Genomic DNA, 25,786 nt, shown 5'->3' with positions numbered 1-25,786 from the left:
CTTTGGAAAGAAATATCCTTCTGTTTGTGCATAAATTTCATTCTCTTCCCTGAATTACCTGTTTATAGGAAAGAATTTGAAAAGGTATGTTTCTTTTTTAAGAATGTAGCTCATTAAAAACTTATTTTTAGTGTGGCATTTTGAATAAAATTTAATTTTGAAAATTTTAGATTTAGGAAAAATATGACAACTTGCTTTTTTCAAAGCACCAAATATTTAAGCAGGAGATGTTCAGACTGACTGTTCCTCTTCTGTAACCAGTTTCACTATAAAATGTGGGAACTGAGTTGTGGTAATCAGGGAACCTTACACTCTCCTACTTGATGAGAGGAAGCACGGCATCCCTAAAGCCAACTATAACAGGGACTTTGGCCAACCCCTTTAGATGGCCAACACCCATCTGTCTCAGTTTCTTTTTCCTTTAAAAAATTTATTATAATTTGATGCATATAGATGTCTTGACTGCGTATATGTCTGTGTATTGTATGAGTAGTACCTGGTGCCCACGAAGGCCAGAAAAGGGCATTGATTGTGAGCTGTCATATGGGTGCTGGGAATGGAACTCATGTCCTCTGCAAAAAGCAGCTAGTGCTCTTAACCCCTGAACCTTCTCTCTAGCCCTGACCAAATTATACTGCTGCAGACTCACATACATGGTTCACACAATCCCAGACCTAAGGGAGTTCAAGAGAAGTTTGCCTTTCATTGTATTTTCATGAGAAAGTTACATTTGGAGTTTGAGTTTTGCATATAAAACTTTCGTGCCGGGCAGTGGTGGCGAATGCCTTTGCACTTGGGAGACAGAGCCAGGTGGATCTCTGTGAGTTCGAGGCCAGCCTGGTCTACAGAGTGAGATCCAAGACAGGCACCAAAACTACAAAGAGAAACCTTGTCTCAAAAAACAAACAAACAAACAACAACAACAAAACCAAAAAACTTTTTTGTATTTCTGCCCAGGAATGTATGAGAAAAAGTCTGATGTTTGTCAATGTGGATTCAGTGACAGTTTAACAGGAAAGTAAATAATTTTTTTTTAAATATTGTGGGGGTGTTTGTTTGTTTTTGACAAAGTGTCACTGTGTAGCCAATGGTAGTTTATAACTCAACAATCCTCCTCACTCCACTTCCCAAAGGGTCTCACATTCTGGGATTGCCCACTGCCATGTCTGGTGTAGAAAATTCTTGTTTTGTATGGGTAAAATACTGATTGCCTTTGCTTTGTGTAGTTGAGTGTATTTGACTAGATAGATCCGCCTTCTTCCCTAGACTCAAGTCCCTCTGGAACCATTTTTTTGGGGTTGCCATTTGCAAACCTGTTAGTTCCTTAATTGTTTCGTTAATCTTTTTTATCTTGGTCATATTCTAGATGTCTGTAAAGCCCTGAGTTGATGTGTTAATTATGTAAAATTCTAACTGCCATAGGCTGTGTCTCTTTCCTGCTGTGGGGAACATACAATGAAAGTTGTTGGGCATTAGAATAAATGTTACATTTCAAACTTACTTTGAATTTGCAATATAAATTGTATAATCTTAAGATTTAACAAAATTCCTCAACTGGAGGTCTATTAGTGTGTATTGTTTTTTTCTATTGAGTGGAGCAGATTTAGTCACCTGATTTGTGTTTGTAGGAAAAAGATACAGTTATGAACCCACCCAATAGAGAACACTTTGATTTCTATAGGACTCTTAGTACCTTCCTTAAAAACACATATAGTGGGTTTGAGGAGATGGCTGGAAAGTTCAGATCCCCAGCACTTATAGTTTCTTTTGGTGGTGGTGGTGGGGGGAAGTAAGATAGGGTTTCCCTGTATAGCCCTGGCTGTCCTGGGACTTACTCTGTAAACCAGGCTGGCCTCAAACTCACAGGGATCTGCCTACCTCCCAACTGCTGGGATTAAAGGCGTGCACCACTGCCGCCACCACCACCTACCTCACTTACGTTTTTGTTAAAGAAGAAAAAAAAAAGCCAAGTGAGTGGTACACACACCTGTAGTCTCAGCTCTAGGGCAGGAGGTTAGGGATCAGAGGCAGGTAGATCCCTGGGGCTTGTCAACCACCCAGTCTACTAGAAACAACAAGCTCTAGGTTCAGTCTCAAAAAAAAAAGAAAAGAAAAAAATTTGAGGTGGAAGGGCTCGGTGGTTAAGAGTACTTGCTGCTCTTCCAGAGGTCCCAAGTCAATTCCTAGCACTCAATGATGGCTCATAGCCATCTGTAACTCCTGTTCTTGAGATCTGACACCCTCTTCTGGCCTCCTCGGGCACCAGGCACACATATAATACAGACAAAACACTATACCTCTAAAATAAAATGAAATTTAAAAAAAGAAAAGGTACAGTGATGGAAGAAGCAACCCAAGGTCTATTAGAAGCCATCTATATATTACATTCAAAACAAACCCATTACTGAGTAAAAAGTGCATTGATCCTCTGAGTGTGGATGTATACAGATATTATAGAAATGCTTGTAGGCATCTCTGAAACCGAGCCTAATGTAGTGAATGTTCTGTGAAAGGGATAGCAGGCCATGGTGTGAGGATACCTAAAGGGAGTGAGTTTCATGTGTCCTTTTGGTTTAAGTAAGGTGTTAGTACTGTGATCTTTGCTACAGAAGGTGGGGTGTAGATGTACAGGTATAACCTTTCTGGTGTGTTACTTCTTTTACAGAGAGAAGGAGCAAGAAAGGGAAGAACAGTTAATGGAAGACAAGAAAAGGAAGAAAGAGGATAAAAAGAAAAAAGAAGCCACTCAGAAGGTGAGTTGAGCAATTAGGTCTGTCTTTATATTTGCCAGCCATCCATAATTAGTGACTTGAATACCTGACATTACTTGAATACCGGACACTATAATGCTGCCCAAGACATTAGTTTATTTGAAAGTAGAAAAATGTTTGAGGTTTATACAGTGAATGATAAATAGCATTACAGCTTATTTTATGAAAATATTAGGAAACAATATTAAAGTGTCAACTTGTTGTGTTTCACTAGTTGAGTCATAATTTAATATCCATCTTCTCTTCAAGTTTATAGACAACCTTTTTTATTTTGGAGACAGGGTTTCTCTGTGTAGCTTTGGAGCATGTCCTAGAACTCTCTCTATAGACCAGACTGGCATTGAACTCACAGAGATCTGCCTGCCTCTGCTTCCCGAGTGCTGGGACTAAAGGCACGTGCCACCACCGCCCAGCTAGACAAACTTTTAAAGCTTGCTTGAGCGTGCCCAATTTATTATTTGTTTGTTTGTTTGTTTTTGCACTGTAGTTTAGGAAATTTTGCTTTATAATGATCCCATCAATAAACTGCCCCTTAGGCAGGTTCTAGTAGGCCAGGCATGGGGAGACATGTCTGTAATCCTATCACTTGGGAGGCAGGAAGATGCTCAGTTTGAGGTTATCCTGGGCTACATAGCAAGTTCCAGACCAGCCTGAGCTTCATAGTGTGACCCTGTCTCAAAAATGCTGAAACAAATGGTAGCTTGTACAGTGCCTTGGGGGATAGAGCATTACATAGCTGTGAGCAATGTGCTTGGAGAAAAAGGAAGTACTAAATGAAAAGACAGAGCTGACAGCTGTCACTTCTCTATCAAAAAATGTTTGTCTGATGGAGCTGTTGGAAGCAGAGAGTAGTTAGAATGCCCTGACAGCTGCAGCCTTTTACTCAGAGCGTTGCTCTCACCCCAGCACCAAGACTGGGCCACTACCTGGCCAGGCTTTTCCCTGCTTCACTATTCCTGTAGTAACGTATAACGTGGGCTCTGGTTCTGCAGGGTTGCCATGATGCTTTTTCTGCAGACAAGATTTGCTGGTCAGGTCTTGTGTGGTTATGTGGAGATTTGGGCCTCATTGCTGTCAGTCACCATGAGGGTCCCTGCTATGGCACCGGTTTTAAGTTTATGGAGGTATAAACTGCTGGAGGTTCAGAGAGAACTCTTCACATAGAACAGTAAATGCCATCAGACCTAATGTGAAGCAGAAGGGCCACGCCACAGGCTTTCCCAGAATCACCAAATATGCATGCCCTAAAATTTCATTATTTGAAGTAATATTTAAATAGATATTCGTGAAGACCAGCATTTGAAAAATCTTGGAAATACTTTCTGAATTGGGTTGCAGATAACTCAAGTGTATGAATGTAATTTATTCTTTATGACTTAATTAATAGGAACAGTCAGTTATTATTTAGTGTTGTATCAGAATGCTGTGTTATTTAAATTTTTGTCTGCTTCTAATGGTATTTCTGTCATGTTGATAGTGGTGCATCTTTTATCATGTCTTCATGCTGTCAGAGTACTTGCTGCCAATCTTAGCCTGTCAGAATTGCCTGCAATTCTAGAATAAAGAGTATGAATTAAAAAAGCAGATAATGAGCCTGGTGTGGTGATGTAGACCTATAACCCCCCCCCCCCCAATTTGGAAGGTGGAGGCAAAATGATTAGACATTGAAGGTATTTCTCAGCTATGTAATGAATTCTATGCCAAGTGGGCTACATAAAACTGTCTCACAAAAGAGGGAGAGAGCATCTTGAATACATAGCCACCTTCCCTGTCAGGCTGAGATGTGCAGGTGCACTGGTGTTGGCATATTGATTCTGTTGCCCTGTGGTGTTTGAGCTCCTGCCCTGTGCCTTGCTGATACACCATCACCACCACCACCACCACCACCACCACCACCACCACCACCACCACCACCACCACCAAAAAACAAGTGGAATAATGAGAGATTGAACTTAGAGAGAACTTTTTCCCCTTCAGGTACTCACACATTTCATCTACTAAACTAGTCCACAGCTTTCACAGTGGGAATGGAGTTAATAGGCTGGACATCAAGGATCTAAGCAGGGGCTATTGACTAGTTGACAAGTAGAAAGTGATTGTTTCAGACAGTATGTATTCCATCTTCATCCTTAACATAGACAACTGTTAGTTGCATTGAAAATATTAACATCTCATGTTTATAAGTCAAATATGCATCTGTAGATTTTTATTATGTATTCTACAAATAGGAAATAAAGGAGAATCTGGCTACATTGGAAAGTTAATTGGGATTATTTATGCAAAGTATGTAGTTTATACAGGTAGATAATCTTCCCCAAGTGCATGCATCTGCACTGAACAATTAATACTGACGGGCTGGAAAGATAGCTCAGCGGTTAGGAGCACTGCTGCTCTTCCAGAGGAACTGGGTTCAATTCCCAGCACCCACATGGCAGCTCACAACTGTCTGTAACTCCAGTTCCAGGGGATCCAATGCCCTCATACAGACATACCTACAGGCAGAACACCAATGTACATAAAAATAAATAAATTTTAAAAAAGGAAATAATGACAAAGAGATCAAAAACCTTAAGTTTTCAAGGGATTAATTATGACTAATATAAAAATTCAGTCATTTTGTTGGTCATGATGGTGCTTGCCTATAATCCCAATTCTTGGGTTTAGGCAAGAGGCTTGGAAGGAAGTTCAAGGTCAGCCAGGACTGGAAAAAAAAAATTTTTTTTTTTTTTTTCTGTTCAAAAACATTCTAGATCGACTAACAGAGTCTAGGCTGACACCAGCTGGCACTTTGTCTTTGACAACATTTTGTTATGGTGAACTACTGTATAATTTTAGAATTAAATTCCAATTTAACAGTTTTAAGGAAAGAGCACAAAGCTTACCATATGACTGTCTCAGTGGTCCCAGCATTATTGTAACGACAGCTAGAAGGCATAAAATGTGCTCTGGTAGAGAGAATTTAGAGAATATGCCAGTTCTGTTCTGCGCTTGTTAGCCACATCCTTCTTGTTTTCCACATTGTTTTGTAACCAACTCTTTGTGTCTGTCTCCCCTTTAAACTGGGTATATCAACAGCATCCATGTGTCTGTCTCCCCTTTAAACTGGGTGTATCAACAGCATCCATGTGTCTGTCTTCCCTTTAAACTGGATATAAATTTCCTGAAGTCATATTTTTATCAACAGCATCCATGTATCTGAGACCCAGTAGCTGCTCAGAATGTTTGTTGAGTGAGTGCTCAAGAATGGGTGGTGGTGGGCTGACAGTGTGACTTGGTGGAAGAGTGCTCTGGGTTCAGTCCTCAGCACTGGAGGGAGAGAAAGAATGAATGACGCCAGTGTCATTTTATTAAAGCGTTGACTTTCATTTAGGGCTAAAATTAAATTTCTTCCACACAGAAATTAAACATGAACCTCTTTCCACCATGTTCAATGGCTGTTTGCTCTTTCCAGAGCCATCCCTGAGTAAACCATGTTAAATTCTCATTCACGAGAGAGGTGTAAAAAAGGACTCCATTCATTCATTAGGCTGACGCTGCGAAAGGAGCATTGTGTAATGTTGGCAGGATGTGGACTCTGACTGTCCAGCTTTTCACCATCTGAGAATTGGCTGTTGTAACAGCACCCACATTATAAGACATAATTCAACATGATTTAGATTTGTTCCTTACAACTGGGGAAAGTATTAACTTCTATACGACTGATCTTCAAAGTGGCATTCCAAGAAATAGTTACAATGGTATAAAACCTAAATTACCATCAGGAATTGGTGGATCAAACCCATTCATTCTTGGATAATTATGGATTATTGAAAAATGTACAAGGGCTTTTCAATATAATTGAGCCTGAGCAATTAGTAGTGGGGAGCAGGTTCGTTTTACGACACTTTATCGCCAGGCGGTGGTGGCACACACCTTTAATCCCAGCGCTTGGGAGGCAGAACCAGGAAGATCTCTGTGAGTTCGAGGCCAACCTGGTCTACAGAGCAAGATCCAGGACAAACACCAAAACTACACAGAGAAATCTTGTCTTGAAAAAACCAAAAATAAAAGACACTTTTCCACAGATTTCAGTATAGTGCAATTAGCCTGTCCTTTAATACAAAATGTAAGAAGCACTCTAGGGAGTCTTAAGAATAGATTGTTTAGGTCAGATTCAGAGTCTAAGTATGCTAGGATCTGTTTTGAGGGATAGTTAGCTCCAAAGGACATGCACTCCAAAGATGACCATGTTTTTATGAATAGTCATAATTCAGAATGATTACCAGTCACACATTTCTTTTAAAGAAGATAGTAGCATTCATTTTTAAATTAACCATTCATTTAATTACATTTTGGATAACATATTGAAAATATATAAAATAGTGCATAAATAAAAATATACTTAACTTTTATATATGAGTTTATGTCTCACCATATTTTTGTTTAATATGTTTTTATTGTTTTTGAGAATTTCATACATATATACAATATGTATTTTGACTATATTTACTCCTCCCATTCTTCCCCCAACTCCTCCCAGATCCACCCTACCACCAACTCCTAATATCCTTTCTTCTTCATTTTTTTTTTTTATAGCCTACTGATTGTAATTTGTGCTGCTCATATAGTCAAGGGTTTGGGGCCATATACTACTATGCCCAGTAAAGCCATACCTTAAAGAAAGCTTGCTCTGCCTCAGAAGCCACCAACTGTCAGTAGGTCCCCAGCTAGAGGTGGGACTTTAGACTCTTCCCGCTTCGTGGTGGATTGTGAACTGGGTTGATTTTGTGTAGATCTTTTCTAACCGCTGTGAATCCATGAGTGCAGTGGTTCTGTCAGGGCAAGAACTGTTTTGGTCCTCCCATCTTCTAGCTCTTACTGTCCTTCTGTCCCCTCTTCCTCTGTGGTCCCTGAGCCTTGGGCCATAGCATTCATTTTTAATAACTCTTCATACAAAGTCAGACAGTCAGTGTAAAAGTGCTTTAGCAGATTGACAGTTTGGAAGAGTGGGTCAAATATGGTCTTAATGTAATATATCCATGGCTGTAGACAGAAGTTTCTCTGTGTCCTGCCTGGTCCCGCAGCCACTTGGTCTCAAGTAAACACACAGAGGCTAATACTAATTACAAAGTGTATAGCCTATGGCTCAGGCCTCTAACTAGCTAGATCTTACAACTTAACCCATTCCTATTAATCTATGTTTTGCCATGTGGCTTCATGGCATTACGTGTTCTCTCATATCTTGTTTCTCCTGGTGGTAGCTCACAGCTTCTGCCCTGATCCTACCTTTGTTCTCCTTGTCTCTCTCCTTGGATTCCCCACCTGGCTCTATTTTGCCTTGCCATAGGCCATAACAGCTTTTTTATTACCATTAAATATGGTAGCAACACATATTTACAGTGTACAGAAAGACCATCCTGCAACACTTGTCCTTTTCTGTCTAATCAAAAATGAAGGTTTTCATTTTAATATGGTAAAATTACATATAACAAAAGTTATCAAGCAAGAATTACAGTTATGTCTAGTCTATTTGTATTTGACAAAATTAGAGAAAACATGTAATTATCTATCTTGGTGAATCTAAAGTTTTATATTTATCTTTTATCATAACTAAAGAGAATTATAACTATCTACTTTTCAATTCCGTCAAAGACCCCCAAAGGATATACTATTACCTGAGTAAACAGGAAGTGCATTGCAAGCAACTTCCAAAACTCTAGAAATGAAAAGAGAAATCTGGCTTCCTAGACAGTCATCCAAAATTCTTTTGTAACTTTGGGGCATCCATCTTCAGCCTACAGGCCTAGAGTATCTGGCAGACTTTTCAGTGAAGCAGGAAATTTGAAGAACTGTCTCGCCTGTTTAGGCAAAGTTCATCAGTCACTATCCTCTGTGTCCTGCAGAATGTCTGGCAGTTTCTTCTGTGAAGTGGGAACCCGAAGGACCATCTTGCCTTGTTTTGGCAAAGTTCAGTGGTCACTTACCTATGGGTTCTTCATGTCCAGTTTATACCACATATTGTCAAGCAGTCCAGGCAAGAACAATTTCTTGCCCAAATGGCTAGCCTTTGCCATATTGAAAGCAAACTCCATAACAAGTTTCTTTGATGCCCATCATCCTATTTGAAGTAATTGGTGCTGCCAGGAGCATATGTGTCTCATTGTCCAGAAAAGTCTAAGTTCTCAAAACATTTTAAATGCCATGTTCTGTAGATCTTGGAAGTGTATGAAGATTGCCTATCTATCTGAAATATATCTTTGTATATCTAGAAAACATAACTAACATGACTATAAGTTTGATTATCAAAGATGACTATTAATCTGTACTTTTAATTATATACTACAATCTCAAGTGAGCTGTATAAACATAATACCCAAACAAGAGCAGAAATATACATATAGTATAACAAAATTGACACTAAACCTGTTTTAATAAACCAAAGTCCATATCAATGTAAAGTATTTTGAGACCAACAGTTGTTTTTGGATTAAAGTAGACCTAATAGTCTACCATTTTTTCATCATTTCTATGTAATATCCCCCTTTTTTCTATAGAAAAAGAGATTGACTATGACCATTAACCATTTATAACCAACCTCCTTTAAATGAAAACAAACATTCATAAACAATATTTTGGGAGTTTGGGCATAGTTTTCTGTACTACTTCCTGCTGATTGGGGGTGCTGGTAACCTGGGATCCTGAGAAAATTTGAGATAATAGTCAAGTCCTGGAAAGACCAGCTATAACTTTTGTTGATAGATACCATCTGTCAAGGTTCAGGAGGTCTCGCTTGATCAAATCTGATCCATCTTAACCTGGAACGAATCCACAGCCTCTTGCTTCCTGTGGAAACAAAAGCAAAACCTCTTTTCCAAAGCAACATATCCTTAGACCCAAATTTTGAAGTCAAGATACCTTTAAAGTATATATGTTGGTTTAACTTAGTAGCCCCCACAATCAAATGTCTCTCTGCAGTTAGTTTATTAACAGTCAAAAATCTCAAAGAAAACATAATAATATACATAATACAGATTCTTTGTGCATTATTCATCTTTATATGGCTTATTTTTTAATATATTTATATATTTTTTAGACTTTATTTTTATGGCTATCTATAACCTTTTTCTTTTTTCTCCCAGATCTACGTACATTTTTGAAACATATTGTGACCCATTTAGAGTTTTTCCCATTTTTTCCATCTGAATTTGTCTTTATTATGTATCTGTAATCATTTTTTGACCATTGTCTCTCTGCTTAGATTTCCCACCTGGCTCTATTCTGCCTTGCCATAGGCCATAGCAGCTTCTTTATTAACCAATGGTAGCAGCACACATTCACAGTGTACAGAAAGATCATCCCACAACACTGGCTTACTTGCTTTGGGATGTTTTTCTTTTGTGGACCTTTTGTGGTTTTGCTTTTTATTACTGGGAGTAAATGATGAGTGTCTCTGTGTCATTGCATACACACACACCCACACACACACTGCCTTGTAATATCAGAAGCAGTTTCCAACTGTCTTCTAAAGATTTCCACCACCCCCAAGCCCGTTACTATATTTAGCTCCCCATCATTTTAGGCCTTTTCATAGAATCTTACTTATTATTTGAAGTACTTTTAACAAAGTACTCATAAAATTTTGTTCAAAATTTGCACAGTTCAGTCTTATGTTCTGCTTTATAATGACATCAGATATCAATTGAACATAACCCTTACCAAAACTCTGCTAGAGGAAATGACTGTATCACGCCAGGCAAATGGGTAATTGAGATCACACAGGCTTGCATTCAAATCTTCCTTTGCAACCGTGATTCCTGGTTTCAGGATGAACCCCTCATGCTTTTTAAGTTTGAGCTCCAAATTTTTTGAGACCATACTCAGGGAGGAATCTTTTTATGTTAATGTTGAATTTGGTTTCTGGCCACAACTATTTGATTTTCTGAAATTAGAGCAATCAAAATGTCTAACTATTCCCAATACAGGGACTACATCATTTAGCAAGTAGAATGTTTTTTAAAAACTTGTTTATTGATTTTTGTTTTGTTTTGTTTTGTTTGTTTTAAATTTAGATTTCTCCCTAATCTTTGGTTTGATTTGTGTGACTGTGGCTAGACATAGGGACATAACTTCTAGAAAGATGTCCAAATTGACTCACAGCTGTTTTGGATTTCAGCTAAGCCTGGGTACTCTGTATCCTGACAACTTGAATTGCCTGAGTTAATAGAATTAAAATGATCTTACAATAATACAGTACTGAATTTAAAAGATGAGTTTTATTTACTTATATATCTTATTTATTTTGCAGATCACGGAACAAAAAACCAAAGGTAAGATTTTTATCCTCTTTTTGTGTTTAGATTTCATAGTGCTGCTGACTCAGCCTGCAATCCACTCAACAGAGAGTGGGCGCACAGTAATTAAGGTGGGTTGTTTGCAGCCACTGAAGAGCAGGAGTGACAAATGAAAAGCATTTAGAATTGTGTTTCTAGTTGGCCTTACATTTTTAGGAAGCAAAAGAGTAAATACTTTGCTTTAAAAGTGTGTGAATCATGATTTTGAACTGAACTCTTTCAGAACTTTGAGTAGAACAGTAACAAGCTATCAGCTCCTAGTTTCAGATGTACTCATCTTGATACATGGAGTACATCAAGTCTGAAACTGGAATGTCACATCTAGAATGTTCAACAGCCTTCTGAACTAGAGCCTGGACTGTGATTTTTAAGATACCAAATTTGGAATAAGTTAACACTGCTTGAAAAAACTGATGTGTCGCAAACAGAAACAAGTAACCCTTAGGTCATTCTCAGTCTAATACTGTCCTTTTCTGTGGTTCTTTCTGCTTTCCTGGTTCTAAAATTACATAGTTCCGGCCGGGCGGTGGTGGCGCACGCCTTTAATCCCAGCACTCGGGAGGCAGAGCCAGGCGGATCTCTGTGAGTTCGAGGCCAGCCTGGACTACCAAGTGAGTCCCAGGAAAGGCGCAAAGCTACACAGAGAAACCCTGTCTCGAAAAACCAAAAAAAAAAAAAAAAAAAAAAAAATTACATAGTTCCATTTGATAATGGTCACTGTGGATTGGCAGGCCTTAAGAATAGGAGAGATAATGCTTATTTTTGAGCACTTAAGCATGTGGGTCTCGAATAGGTGTACATTAGAATAGTTTACATGGTTGTCAATAGATGCACCCAGGCTGTGGCCAGACCAAGGCATATCTAAGCTGGAGCCCTTGTAGATGTACTTTGAAGTGTCCCTGAAGCCTCAGAACATGAAAACCATTGCCCTGGATTTTTTTTATTATTATTGTTATTTTAAAGATAATCAGATAAGGGTAATGGAGACTTGGATTTAGTAAGAGTCCTTTTAATGATGAAGTGGTTTGGATTCAGTTTGGTTTGATTTGGTCAGTTTGGTGACCAACAGGCCAAAGCATGTCATTCAATAATGGAAGACCCATAAAGGTGTTCAGTCTTCATAGATGTTTTATCTAAAGATAGCTTTCTTAGGAAACATAATTATGAATAATAAATTCTTAATTGGTTAGGATAGTGTTCTCCACCTTATCCAGTTCAGCTAGTTCCCAACACACAAGTAGGCTTTCTTCTAGAAAAATCGATCAAATATACATTTTTTTCTAAGTCTATTTAGAAGTATACTTTGTGAATGGACTTGGGGAAACTAAATATTTATCAGAGGTGAGAATCTCGCTATATAGCTACAGCTAATCTGGACCTCATGGTGTTGACCAAGCTGGCCTTGACCTTGCAATGATCCTCCTACCTCTGCCTCCAGAGTGCTGGGAATACAGGCATGTGCTGCTGGCCTATTAAAGGACTTTACAGTGGACATCAGGTGAGAAAGCTGGTATCTTCTTCACAAGCTAGGCTATGTTGGTAGAACATAAAGAATACGGTAGAACTTGGGTTCCTAAGCCTGGCCACTTAAGCCAGCTTCTGCTTCTATTCTATAGAAAACAAAGTCCACTAGGCATTCTTTCTCCAAATGGTAATAACGATGCTAGGTCTGTTCACACACACATTGTTCTCTCTTCTGCCAAAGTCTTAAAGATGGAGCTTTCCTTCCTATGTACTTCCTTCTACTTGGGTCTTTTTTCATACCTAACTGTAGATGAAACATACTTCCCTGTCTACTTAATCTTCTCACTCCCTCAGTCAGAAAATCAAGTCAGGTAATCCTAAAGGGAGGTGAGAGCCTAGCTTGGGTATCCAAGGGATTTAATTGTTAGAACCAGGGAGAAGACAGGAAGTTTAAAAAAGGCATATACATACGTACATACATATATTTCTATTTCTATTTGAGGTGTATCAGACTCACCAGCTTTGCTAGGTTTGTTCCATTTTATGATCAAGTCTTTTCTTTGTTGGACACTCTCCACCTCATTCTTTTCCCTGAGCTGACATTTCTGGTTCCTGTCCTTCTCCCCAATGACGGCTATCTTCTTAAGCGATCTGCCCTTAACTCTGAATCTACTCTTTCCCCAGCAGAGAAAAAAGAAAAGACTGTGTTGGTGCCAAGGCTTGGGTTGTACAAGGACTGAAGTAAGACTTTTCTGTATTTCAGAAAACCAGTGGGTTGGCTGTATGTTCTTCCTTTATCTCCCACCATTAAAGACAGTGTGGTGAGAATCCCAGAGAGGAGAGTAGGTCAGGGATTTCACTTTGTTCTCTGAGGACATGGGCTAGCTGTGCCCACTCAGCTAAAAAGAAGAAAAAGCACTTAGGCAAAAATTTAGATTCTCTTTTGTGGATAGTAGACAGAAGCAAAACAGTTTCTCAAATCAGGCACTAGGTCAGATTTAACTAGGGAACATTTAACAGGGAAAAAGGTAAGGCTAGGGTTAAAAGCCCAGTTACACAAACGACATAATGGCAGAATTTGGCCATAACAATGTAGCCTTGTTAAAGGGTGCTGCTATAGGATGATGATTGCCTTAATGAGAGCTATCAGTATGGAATGAAATGACTGGTTGCTAAAAACTAGCATGACCTTTAGCTGCTAGAAAGTATTCAAAGTGGGAATTGCTGGTCTGTAGACATCAGTGTGGAAGAAAGCCTCCATGGACCATGCAAAGTTTGGGTCAGATTGGCCAAGGGATTTATCACTTCAGGCAGATTTAAATATGTGGGGTTGTTTAGCTCCCATGTCTTTCTAACTGAGGACCCTCAGGTAGGGCTCTGGTGGCTAGAATTGAACATGTCTACAATAAATACCTGCTCTCCCCCCCCCCCCCCCGTGAAGCTTATTTTGACCCCAGAAGTACCAAGGGTGAGTCAAAGAAGTGAGGGAAAGCTTCCAGCTCAGTGGATCAGTTTTTAAATACTGGTTCAAAGCTCTAAATCATAATTTTGCCCCGTCCCCCATTGGCACACATCTGAAGGAAGTATTTCCCGTAGTGATAACTGGGGTTGTGGGTCATTACTACACTGGCTTCTGAGTTTATTCCAGGAAGCATAGTATAGTCAGTGTATGGCAATTGCTCAGATAGCCTCTCTGCAAGGCCCCCACACCGGAGAGGCACTTATGTGTTCTAATAGGTGGGAGCATTTGGTTAGAAATAGAACGAGGGCCAGTGAGATGAATCGTTGGGTAAAAAGTGTTTGCCATTCAAGCCTGATGATCAGGGTTCAATCCCTAGGTCCATGATGGAAGAAGAAAACAAACTCTCAGAAATTGTCCTCTGACCTCTACATATGTTTTGTATCATTGCACACCTGCATTATCTCTCACACATAAATATTATGTACACACAGATAGATAGATAGATAGATAGATAGATAGATAGATAGATAGATAGATAGATAGATAGTAGATAGGGAGGGAGGGAGGGAGGGGAAATTAGCTGTTTCTAAGATGAGTGAATATGAGCTGTTAAAAAACATGAACTTGGATAAGTGAGCGCCAAATTCTCATGTGGGAGGGAACGAGGATGGACAGTGTCTGGATGAAGCAGTGGTGATAAAGAGGAATGAAGTAGAGTTCAGCTTTGGGTTCCTACGGAATGGTGTGTGTATTGGATGAGGACAGATGGGGTCTTAAAACACCTCTAAGCTGGAGCGCAAGTTTGGTGACTACATCACTGTGCTAGGAGATAATGGAGCTTAGGGCTGGGGAGCAAGTTTGAGGGGAGCAGAGAGGATAAAAGAGACCTAAGTTGGAGATATGGTTTAGGAAACAATTACATAGTGATAATTAAAGCCTCTGTGGAAGAGTTTGTTCTCCAACAGCTCAGTGTGAGAAGTACCGACCTGTTCATTATGGGTAGATGGAGACAATTGACTACTGCAAGTGTCCTCAGGTCACTCACACAGTGACCTGAATGTGCCCCCCCATACACACACACACACAAATAAATATGTGTAATTTAAAAAAAAAAAAAAAAAACCTTATAGATGTAAACTCAGTGCTTGGTGTGGTGACTTGTACCTGTTATCCACCCAGACTTGAGAGCCTGGGGCAGGAAGATCATCATGAACTGGAGGCTGGTCTGAATAGAGCTGCAGAATAAAGCCCTGTTTCAAAATTCCAAAGTGAATGAGTGTGTGTCTATACATGCACACATAGCTAATGGCCAAGCTAGCTGTCATTTTGGAATTATAATTAAAAGGGGCTGCTACTGTGTCCTACAAGCCAAATCTGACCTGCTGCTTATTTTTATACTGCCTGTAAGTAAAAAGAGTTCTTTATAGTCTTCCGTTGTTTCAAAGAACAGTTTCTGTAAGAATATACAGTTCCTGGCTCACTGTCCTTGAATGAAGTCTTCTTATTGAAGCACAGCCACAGTCTATGGCTGCTCCTCTCTTCTAGTACACACTTGAGTTGCTAAAGCGAAAACCCCATGCCCAGTTAAGGCTAAATATCTACTGTTTAACCCTTGCTCCACAGTATGGAGGGTCCCACAGGAAAATGAGGAGAAATTGAAGAGCTACCCAGAGTAAATTCAAAAGCACCCGTAGCCAGGAGCTGCAGGCATGACGACAAGTGCCCAGTGCCCTCTAGACTGGCAGTGACGAGACTGGTGACTGGAGGAGAATGTTGGGTGCAGAAGCCAGTGTGTGGGAGTGGAAAGTGAAGACATAGAGATAGTGATGGAGGTCACTGAGAATCCCATGGGGTGGGTTAGTCACCTGTGCATGGGTCAGTCTTTGAGATTTTAAATTGTTAACCTAAATAGTATATTTTCTATGGCTTTAACTGTTCTTGTTTGTTTAGTTTTAATTTTGGTTTTGTTTTGTTGGAGATTCAATCTAGAGTCTCTTGCTCACCACAGAACTACATCCCTCGCCCTTCTACAAACATTTCTAGATGAGGTTTGTGTGTGTGTGTGTTTGGTCCCATTAAGATGAAGGAAGTGGTAGCTTGTATTGGTTCTGTGTACTTGTTGGATCTGTTTTGCAAATATACGATTCAGAAGCTTGCCAATTTCAAACATGGCACCTTGCTGATGCTTTTAGAAATGAGGACAATTAGAAGCTGAAACTGCAAAATAAGAGAATGGTGTAAGTTAAGCGAGTAGGAAGGGGATGATTCAGTCAATAGAGTATATAGATGTTAAAGTACATGAGTAGAAATTAGAAAATAGAACACACTATTCTATGGTGTTTTATTTCCTATGAGACAGAGACTGTTTATTTGAAGCATAGACTTTGGTTTGGTTGTTGTTTGGGTGGAATTGAACCAGAGTAGAGCTAGGTAGCCACCTAAGCCCCTAAAGCCTTTCTCTAGCAAAGAAACTGAGACCTTGAGGCATTTGAACCCCAGCACCAAATAAACCTGGTTCAGTGGCAAGAATAGCTCATTTTAGAACTGTTTATGCTTCAGCCTACAAATCATTGACATTGAGAAGAAAAACCTGACAGGCAACCACTCAGACTTGGTACTCTCTGTCTGATACCTGACACTCCAGAGGTACACTAATTCTAATGTCTTAGCTTTGAACTTGGAGAATCTGTAAAAATGTTTCTGCTCCTCCAATAGATGTCAAGGGTTTTGCTTGCCTTTAAAATGTTTCACACTTGCCGGGCGGTGGTGGCGCACGCCTTTAATCCCAGCACTCGGGAGGCAGAGCCAGGCGGATCTCTGTGAGTTCAAGGCCAGCCTGGACTACCAAGTGAGTCCCAGGAAAGGCACAAAACTACACAGAGAAACCCTGTCTCGGAAAAAAAAAAAAAAAAATGTTTCACACTTAATTTATTTGCTATGTGTGTATGTGCGGTCAGAGGACAATTTGCAGGGGTCATCTCTCTCATTCCAGCATTTGGGTTCCAGGCATTTTAGGCTTGGTTGCAAGCACCCCTACCCACTAAGCCATCTTGCTGTCCCTTGTTTGTTTAAAGTTCATAAAGAAGTATAATAAAGAAAAAAAATCAGCCAAGCTGTGGTGGCACACACCTTTAATTTCAGCACTCAGGAAGCAGAGGCAGGCTGATCTCTGTGAGTTCGAGTCAGACTGGTCTACAAAGCGAGTTCCAGGACAGCCAGGACTGTTACACAGAGAAACTCTGTCTTGAAAAAAGGAAGAAAAATCTGGCCATGCCCATCAGCATAGTTAGCTTTTCTAAGTCCTGGAATTTTCAGCAACTGGGCTCCAGAGACAGCACCATGTCAGAGGAAAAGTGATGGAGCTGTGTTCTCGTTATCACATCTGGCCTGTCTTTGATATGACTGGGGGAAGTGCCACAAGGGTGTTGTACAAGGATTTTTGTACAATGTACAACACCTACCAGGGTTTTGGGTTCAAGCAGCTGTGTATGCTGTAATGTTAGTCAGACCCTTCTCACCTGAGGCTGCTCTGTCATTGTCTTGTTTAACGAGTTAAGATATGTGGGCAACCTAGTTAACTAGAATAGAGATCCTGACCTATTTGTAGAAGAGCAGCCTCACAAACCAGCTGGGAAGAATCCACCTAGCTTTATTCTCATAAGAGAAATGAAGCTTAATATGGCATGTGGAATATTCCAGAAACAAATATTTTATTTAACAATTATTTGTCCATCATTTGCTGTAGGTTCTGCAGAGGGCACTATGTTAATATTAGACAATGACTGGTTTAAGTTTTTATTCTGCTCATCACATTACAGCCACCACCTTTTTACTGGGAGGCCAGTACTATCTTGTGATTGGCTAAGAATAGACATATGAGTTGCCTGGAACTTACTTCAGCCAACTATTCTTTTCTCCTGTCATTCACAGTATTCAGTAATGTCCAGTGGTGGCTAGTCTGGGCCCCTGTTTTCTGATGATGTATCTCTCTCCTCATAAAGGAGCCAGCTAAATGGCAACATGCTGGCCCAGCATCATTTCAGCAGTCAAAGCAGTCCTGCTACCAGAGCTGGTTGGCAGGGATTTGGGCCTCAGGTTATTTCTGTACCTCTGCCAGACTGTGTGCTGGGCAGATTTTCTTGGGAGAAGAGGATGATCTTTTTTTCAGGAAAGTATTTAAAACTATTGTTCAAGAATAAGTACTGAGTATATATATATATATGTATATATGTATGTATGTATGTATTTTTAAGAAGAAGGAGGAGGAGGAGGAGGAGGAGGAGGAGGAGGAGGAGGAGGAGGAGGAGGAGGAGAAATAATACAGAGTTATGGTCTTTTGCTAGGATAAAGACAGGAGGTGCAGAGCTCGGAACCTCTGTAGGCAAGGTTGAGGTAGGAGCCAGCAGGTCCAGCAGGGTGTAGTAATTTCATGGTTGCTGTGCACATTTCTATGCTGTTTGACAGTTTGTATCAACGAAAGCTAAAATTAAAATGAAAGCTAAAAGATTTCTAATGTTTCTGTTACACAAACAGTCACCGATAATCCAAGTGGCTGTAGGAACCAAAGCCAGGTGGAATTTTGTGACTCTCTAGGTGTGTAGTCCTCTGTAGGTGCCTGTCTCACAGGGAGGAAAATGAATGATGGATTCTGTTCTTGAGAGACTTACGGCCAGTGAAAGAGCAGTCTATAAATAGCAACTTCAAATGTAATTCACTATGTTGCAGGAACATGGGTAAAACGTGCTCCACTTGCCTAGCCAGGGACGTCAGAAAAGTTCACAGAGGTCTTCAGGTCTTCAAAGAGGTGGGGTGATTGTCTATAAGGTAGCTCTGGGAGTTGCTGCCAAACCAGCCCCGGGACCCACATGATAGAAAGAAAGACCCATCTCCCTCAAGTTTTCCTTTGGGTTCCACATGCTTACCATAGCATGTGTACATAGAGAATAAGTAAATTAAATAATTTTTTTTTCCTTAAGAAGTGGAGGAAGGGAAGGTCCCTTGGCTACTGAGGACTGGCACAACCATTTCTACCTCCCAGGATTTGGTGAAGTGAGTGGTGGTTGCTTCATTCCCCACTTAATTGATAGAATGTGCTATTTTTGATTCTTTGTTCCTGTCACCTGCTGCCACCACTCCTACCTTAGTAAAGTGAACATCCTGGCAGGAATTTGAAAGGGCTGTGCCTTGAGAACAGAGCGAAAGATTTGCCTTATTACAGTGGTCTCATGTGAGTTTTCTTAAAAACAGACTTTAGAAAAATACATTTAATTTCAAAGACTTTCCCAACTCCTCTCTTTCAGTGCCCGAAGTGACGAAACCAAGTTTAAGCCAACCAACGGCCGCCAGCCCAATTGGCAGCTCTCCATCGCCACCAGTCAATGGTGGCAACAATGCCAAAAGGGTGGCAGTGCCGAACGGACAACCGCCAAGCGCCGCCCGCTACATGCCTCGGGAGGTGCCACCGCGATTCCGTTGCCAGCAGGACCACAAAGTGTTACTAAAACGTGGGCAGCCCCCTCCACCGTCCTGCATGCTCCTCGGGGGTGGGGCAGGGCCTCCTCCCTGCACAGCACCTGGAGCAAACCCAAACAACAACGCACAAGTGACAGGAACGCTGCTGCAGAGCGAGAGTGGGACTGCACCAGGTGAGACACTCGGTGCCAGCTCCAGGGGAGAGAGAGCACGTCCTTTGTTGATCTCCTGATAGCAGTTCCACAAAAACCATTGTTAGTCTAGAGAGTTAGGATTATACAGAAGATGGGAAAGGATCCCAGCATAAAATGTGCACAAGCAGTTCTCTGAAGCTGGGTTGTGTAGTGTTTTGGCATGAAAGGATAACAATACCATGCTTTACCTCCTAGGTTCTGTAGTCCCTCAGCTGTGTTCAGGAAGTAAGACTTACATGGGGCTTTTTCTAAATCTTCCAGAATGACCAGATAATATCATTCTCTAGTTTTTAACTAGGGTTTTATTTTGTTTTCTTTTTTTCTTTTAAATCAGTGTTTAGTTTTAGAACCCTGGATTTTGAGCTTTAAGACACTGTAATATAGACATGAGAGATCTTTCCCTGAAGAGTTGCATTAGAAGTCTGTCTTTTGAAACAGGATCTCTGATATAGCTCAGGTTGGTGTCAGACTCATGACCCTCCTGCCTCAGCTTTATGAGAGCATGTGCCACCAAGAGTTTTTAAATAAGTATTACATCAGTAATAGCAAAGAGTTTCCAGTCCCTTTTTAAAAACAATTAATGTGCCTTTTTAGGTTATATTAAAATTTAGAGCTTGAGGGCTAGAGAGGTGGCTCAGAGGTTAAGAGCACTGCTTGCTCTTCCAAAGGTCCTGAGTTCAATTCCCAGCAACCACATGGTGGCTTACGACCATCTGTAATGAGATCTGGTGCCCCTATTCTGGCCTGCAGAGATATGTGCAGACAGAACACTGTATACATAATAAATAAATAAATCTTTAAAAAAAAAATTTAGAGCTTGAGCTAGAGGGAGAGAGCTCAGCAGGTAAAGATGGTTGCCACCAAGCTTGATGGCCTGAGTTCCATCTTCAGGTCCCACCCACATAGTGGAAAGAAAGAACAAACTCCCCATGTTGTCCTCTGACCTCCATATGTGCATCATAGCACACATACAAATAAGTAAACAAAGGTACTTTTAAAAACAAATTTTGAAGAAAAAAAAACCTAGACTTTGAATATCATTAAGCATAGGCAAGACCAGCACAGTCTGAAGGTGTTAAGATTCTGTGCTTCCTCATTTTAATGTGTATAGATGTATATGTATATTTGTGACAAGGTTTCTCTGTAGCTCTGGCTGTCCTGGAATTCGCTTTGTAGACCAAGCCAGCCTCAAACTCAGAGATCCACCTGCCTCTGCCTCCCAAGTGCTGGGATCGAAGGCATAAATCACTACCACCCAGCTAGTATATTTTATGTAATATTCTTTTTAATTCATATTAATTGAAAATTGCTTGGTTAATGTAGAAATTAGTTGAGAAAAAATTTATTAAAACGTTATTTTCCCCCACCCTACTAGATATGGTACTTCTATTGAATTATGTGCTGAGCAGTGCTGATTTATCAGATTAATATACTTGGGAGTCTGAACCTATCTGATCCATAGTCCTGTATCTCGACAACTAGCTCAGGGACAGTCATCATTCAGCAGAGGCTTATAGAGCAGAATGCACAGGCCGCTGTGTGGAATTCACACGTTAGCAAGATAGGCTGTCATGAAAAGACGAATGTGGGAACGGAAGGATGTAAACAGGGTTACCACACCGAGGAAAATGGCTCTTGCTGGAGAAAGATGAGGCTCCATAGATGGAGTGGCACTTGAAGTATGTCCGTAAAGATGAATACATCTCACTGTGTGGGTTTGGGAGGAAAAACCAGTAGGTCCCAGCCTAGAGTGGTGCCAGGGTCAGAGGGTATGTTCATGGGCTGTAGGCATCTTTGTGGAAAGTTGTAAAGGATGCAACTGGGAAGCCTGGTCGGCCTTAGAGCATCTTCATAAGGCCCACCAAGGGGTTTTACTTTTCTGTGCATTAAGGAATTGTTGAAAGCTCTCAGAGGGCAATGATAGAACCAAAGGGGGTGTTTTAGAAAAACCACTCCAGCCACAAGTGTTAGAATAGATTGAAGAAACACAGCATGCTTAAGGTCTGTTGTGTTTTCTCAGGATACAAGAAGGTCCTTCTGTGTCAGCAGGAGTAGCAAGTAGGTAACTGTGAGAGCTGGTATGAACTTAGTACATACAGCAGTAGCCAATGACAGGGGAAACTCCAGCATGTTCTCATAGCTCAGCATATAAAGACCTGATAACCTGAGTTCAGTCCCTAGGACCCACATTGTAGAAAGAGAAAAACAATCCCAGCTAATTTATCCTCGGACCTCCACACTGGCACCATGGCATGCTCACATAAGCACACACACCTACATAAAGAGGTGACTCTAGATGCTGTGTTAAATCACACAGGAAGATCGACCAAGTAGACAAGCCAGTCTAGGAGAGATGTAGTGAGCTCTCCTGGGGCAGTCAGAACTTCAGGTATTGATAATGATATATGCAGCTATGGCTGACAGATGATCTCTTTCCCAGAGTCAACCCTTGGAGGTGCTGCTGCTTCAAATTATGCAAATTCCACTTGGGGCCCGGGAGCCTCCTCCAACAACGGCGCCTCCCCCAACCCAATTCACATCTGGGACAAGGTGATTGTAGACGGGTCTGACATGGAAGAGTGGCCTTGTATTGCCAGCAAAGACACTGAATCTTCTTCCGAAAACACCACCGATAACAACAGTGCCTCGAACCCTGGCTCTGAGAAGAGCACTCTGCCAGGAAGCACCACTAGTAACAAAGGCAAAGGGAGCCAGTGCCAGTCTGCAAGTTCCGGGAACGAATGTAATCTTGGGGTCTGGAAGTCTGACCCTAAGGCTAAATCTGTTCAATCTTCCAACTCTACTTCAGACAGCAACAATGGACTAGGAAACTGGAGGAATGTGAGTGGTCAAGATCGAATTGGACCTGGCTCTGGCTTCAGCAACTTTAACCCAAATAGCAACCCATCTGCCTGGCCGGCGTTGGTCCAAGAAGGAACTTCTAGGAAAGGGGCGTTGGAAACAGAAAATAGCAATTCCGGTGCACAAGTGAGCACAGTAGGTCAGGCATCCAGGGAACAGCAGTCAAAGATGGAAAATGCGGGTGTTAATTTTGTTGTCTCTGGCAGAGAACAGGCTCAAATTCATAACACTGATGGACCAAAAAATGGAAACACTAACTCCTTGAACTTAAGTTCACCAAACCCCATGGAAAATAAGGGAATGCCCTTTGGGATGGGCTTGGGGAACACCTCCAGGAGCACTGATGCCCCTTCACAAAGCACTGGAGATCGAAAGACTGGGAGTGTTGGGTCTTGGGGTGCAGCTAGGGGGCCTTCTGGAACTGACACAGTCTCTGGACAAAGCAATTCTGGAAATAATGGGAACAATGGAAAAGACAGAGAGGACTCCTGGAAAGGAGCTTCTGTTCCAAAATCAACTGGGTCAAAAACTGACTCTTGGGACAACAATAACAGGTCTACGGGTGGGTCCTGGAACTTTGGCCCTCAGGACTCTAATGACAACAAATGGGGTGAAGGGAACAAAATGACATCTGGGGTCTCTCAGGGAGAATGGAAACAGCCGACTGGGTCTGATGAGTTGAAAATTGGAGAATGGAGTGGTCCAAACCAACCAAATTCTAGCACTGGAGCATGGGACAATCAGAAGGGCCACCCCCTCCCTGAAAACCACGGCAATGCCCAGGCTCCCTGTTGGGGACGGTCTTCCAGCTCCGCAGGAAGTGAAGTTGGAGGTCAAAGCACTGGAAGCAACCACAAAGCAGGAAGTAGTGACAGTCATAATTCTGGCCGTCGGTCGTATAGGCCCACACATCCTGATTGCCAGGCCGTCTTGCAGACTCTTTTGAGCCGAACTGATTTGGATCCCAGGGTGCTCTCAAACACTGGCTGGGGTCAAACTCAAATTAAGCAGGACACAGTGTGGGATATTGAAGAGGTGCCAAGGCCTGAGGGGAAATCTGACAAAGGAACTGAGGGGTGGGAGAGCGCTGCCACACAGACCAAGAACTCAGGGGGCTGGGGAGATGCACCCAGCCAAAGCAATCAAATGAAGTCTGGATGGGGGGAGCTCTCAGCCTCGACCGAGTGGAAGGACCCCAAGAGCACAGGAAGCTGGAATGACTATAAGAACAACAACTCTTCTAACTGGGGAGGAGGACGAGCAGATGAAAAGACCCCTTCCTCTTGGAATGAGAGTTCCTGCAAGGATCAGGGGTGGGGAGGTGGGCGCCAGCCCAACCCAGGATGGACTTCTGGGAAGAATGGTTGGGGCGAGGAGGTTGATCAAGTGAAAAATAACAATTGGGAAAGTTCTGCAAATAAGCCTGTATCTGGGTGGGGTGAAGGAGGGCAGAATGAAATTGGAACTTGGGGTAACAGTGGGAATGCAAACCTAGCTTCAAAAGGTGGCTGGGAAGATTGCAAAAGATCCCCTGCGTGGACTGAGACAGGGAGACAGCCCAGTTCCTGGAATAAACAACACCAACAGCAGCAGCAGCCACCACCGCCACAGCCAGAGGCTTCTGGTTCATGGGGAGGCCCACCCCCACCACCTCCAGGCAGTGTTCGACCTTCCAATTCCAACTGGAGCAGTGGGCCCCAGCCTGCAACCCCTAAGGATGATGAACCCAGTGGTTGGGAGGAGCCATCCCCGCAGTCAATTAGCCGAAAAATGGACATCGATGATGGCACTTCAGCTTGGGGAGACCCTAACAGTTATAACTACAAGAATGTGAACCTATGGGATAAGAATTCCCAAGGGGGCCCACCGCCTCGTGAACCAAACCTGCCTACCCCAATGACCGGAAAATCAGCATCAGGTAGGCACCTGCTCTTTTCTCATAGGTTTAAGTGAAGAAAAGAAATCCTAGTCCAAGCCGTATCTGTTAAGATGCATCGTTGAACTTACTCTGGGGATTGTTTCTCCAGTTCCAGCTTCGGTGCTCTGAGAACCTCTTCCTGAAGGGCACTAGAGATGACATCTGCTCCAGTATGTTACAGTGGTCTTTCTTGGTACAAGGAAAAGATGATGACACTCTGGGTCCCTATTATTATCATTATCATTATTATTATTATTATTATTATTATTATTATTATTAGTTTTTCAAGACAGAGTTTCTCTGTGTAGCCTTGGCTGTCCTGGAACTCACTCTGTAGACCAGGCTGGCCTTGAACTCACAGATCCGCCTGCCTCTGCCTCCCGAGTGCTGGATTAAAGCATATGCCACCACCACCACCTGGCTAGGTCCCCATAATTATTTTTCTGAAGTTGTATTGGTCTGCATGATTTAAAAACAACAACAACCACCAAACATCTTATTTCTTTTGGGAAAAAAAAAAACTACTCTAAGTTTAAAAATAAAGAACTAAAGAAGAAAGCGGCGACCTACTCTCTTTACTTCCTGACTCTACCTATGAAACACTCCCAGCAAAGGAGAGTATCCTGTGATGCTCTTCCAGAAGCTATCACAGTGCTGTGTCACAGCTGGCATCTGAACAGTTGAGGTCTTCAAATTTATTAATTTTTTGGTGCTGGGGCTTAAACCTGGAGATTTGTACATGCTAAGCAAGCACTGTACCCTAAGCTACATTCCCACTTCCTTCCAAGTGACTTAATGGTTGGCTGTAGAAAGGAGCATACTTAAAAGATGATCTCAGGACAGTCAGATACTAAACTGTTCCAACAATTCTTAATTCTATTCTCAGTTTGGCCTGAATGTCCCTGTAAAAGATTCACCAATTTAGAAAATCCACCTTTCAGGGTTGTTTGTTTTTGTTTTTAGTTAAAAATGAATCATAATGTTAAGTTTCCCAGTATTCAAAGTAAACCTAGTTTTTAAATAAATGTAATTAGTAACACTAATTATCATTCAGAGTGACTGTTTTTAACTAGCTCTTTTTTTAAGAATTAAAAAAAAAGAAGGCTGGAGAGATGGCTTAGCTAGTAAGAGCACTGGCTGCTCTTCCAAAGAATCCGGCTTCTATTCCCAGTACCAATATGGTAACTCACAACTGTCTTTAACTCCAGTTCCAGGGGATCTGACATCCTCACACAGAGATACATGCAGGCAAAACACCAATGCACATAAAAAATTAATAAAAAATTTTTAAAAATGAGGGCAGAAATAAAAAG

The 25,786-nt window shown here is 41.4% G+C and overlaps 1 protein-coding gene across 8 annotated transcripts in view; it reads left to right on the top strand.

Moving 5' to 3' along the window:
* Positions 1-25,786, top strand: part of Tnrc6b (trinucleotide repeat containing adaptor 6B) — a 233,866-nt gene that overhangs the window by 162,935 nt on the left and 45,145 nt on the right. For 7 of the 8 annotated variants that reach the window (XM_059248171.1, XM_059248166.1, XM_059248167.1 and 4 more), the window contains 4 exons: positions 2,666-2,753; positions 11,056-11,077; positions 19,328-19,672; positions 22,134-24,473. In XM_059248171.1, the coding sequence (XP_059104154.1) occupies positions 2,666-2,753; positions 11,056-11,077; positions 19,328-19,672; positions 22,134-24,473 (2,795 nt within the window). Of the gene's footprint in view, positions 1-2,662; positions 2,754-11,055; positions 11,078-13,249; positions 13,307-19,327; positions 19,673-22,133; positions 24,474-25,786 lie in introns of those variants that run through there. The other variant, XM_059248168.1, reaches the window with a different exon arrangement.

Source organism: Peromyscus eremicus, chromosome 20, assembly GCF_949786415.1.
Source record: "Peromyscus eremicus chromosome 20, PerEre_H2_v1, whole genome shotgun sequence".
Lineage (NCBI taxonomy): Eukaryota > Metazoa > Chordata > Mammalia > Rodentia > Cricetidae > Peromyscus > Peromyscus eremicus.
This window is presented reverse-complemented; position numbering and strand designations above follow the sequence as displayed.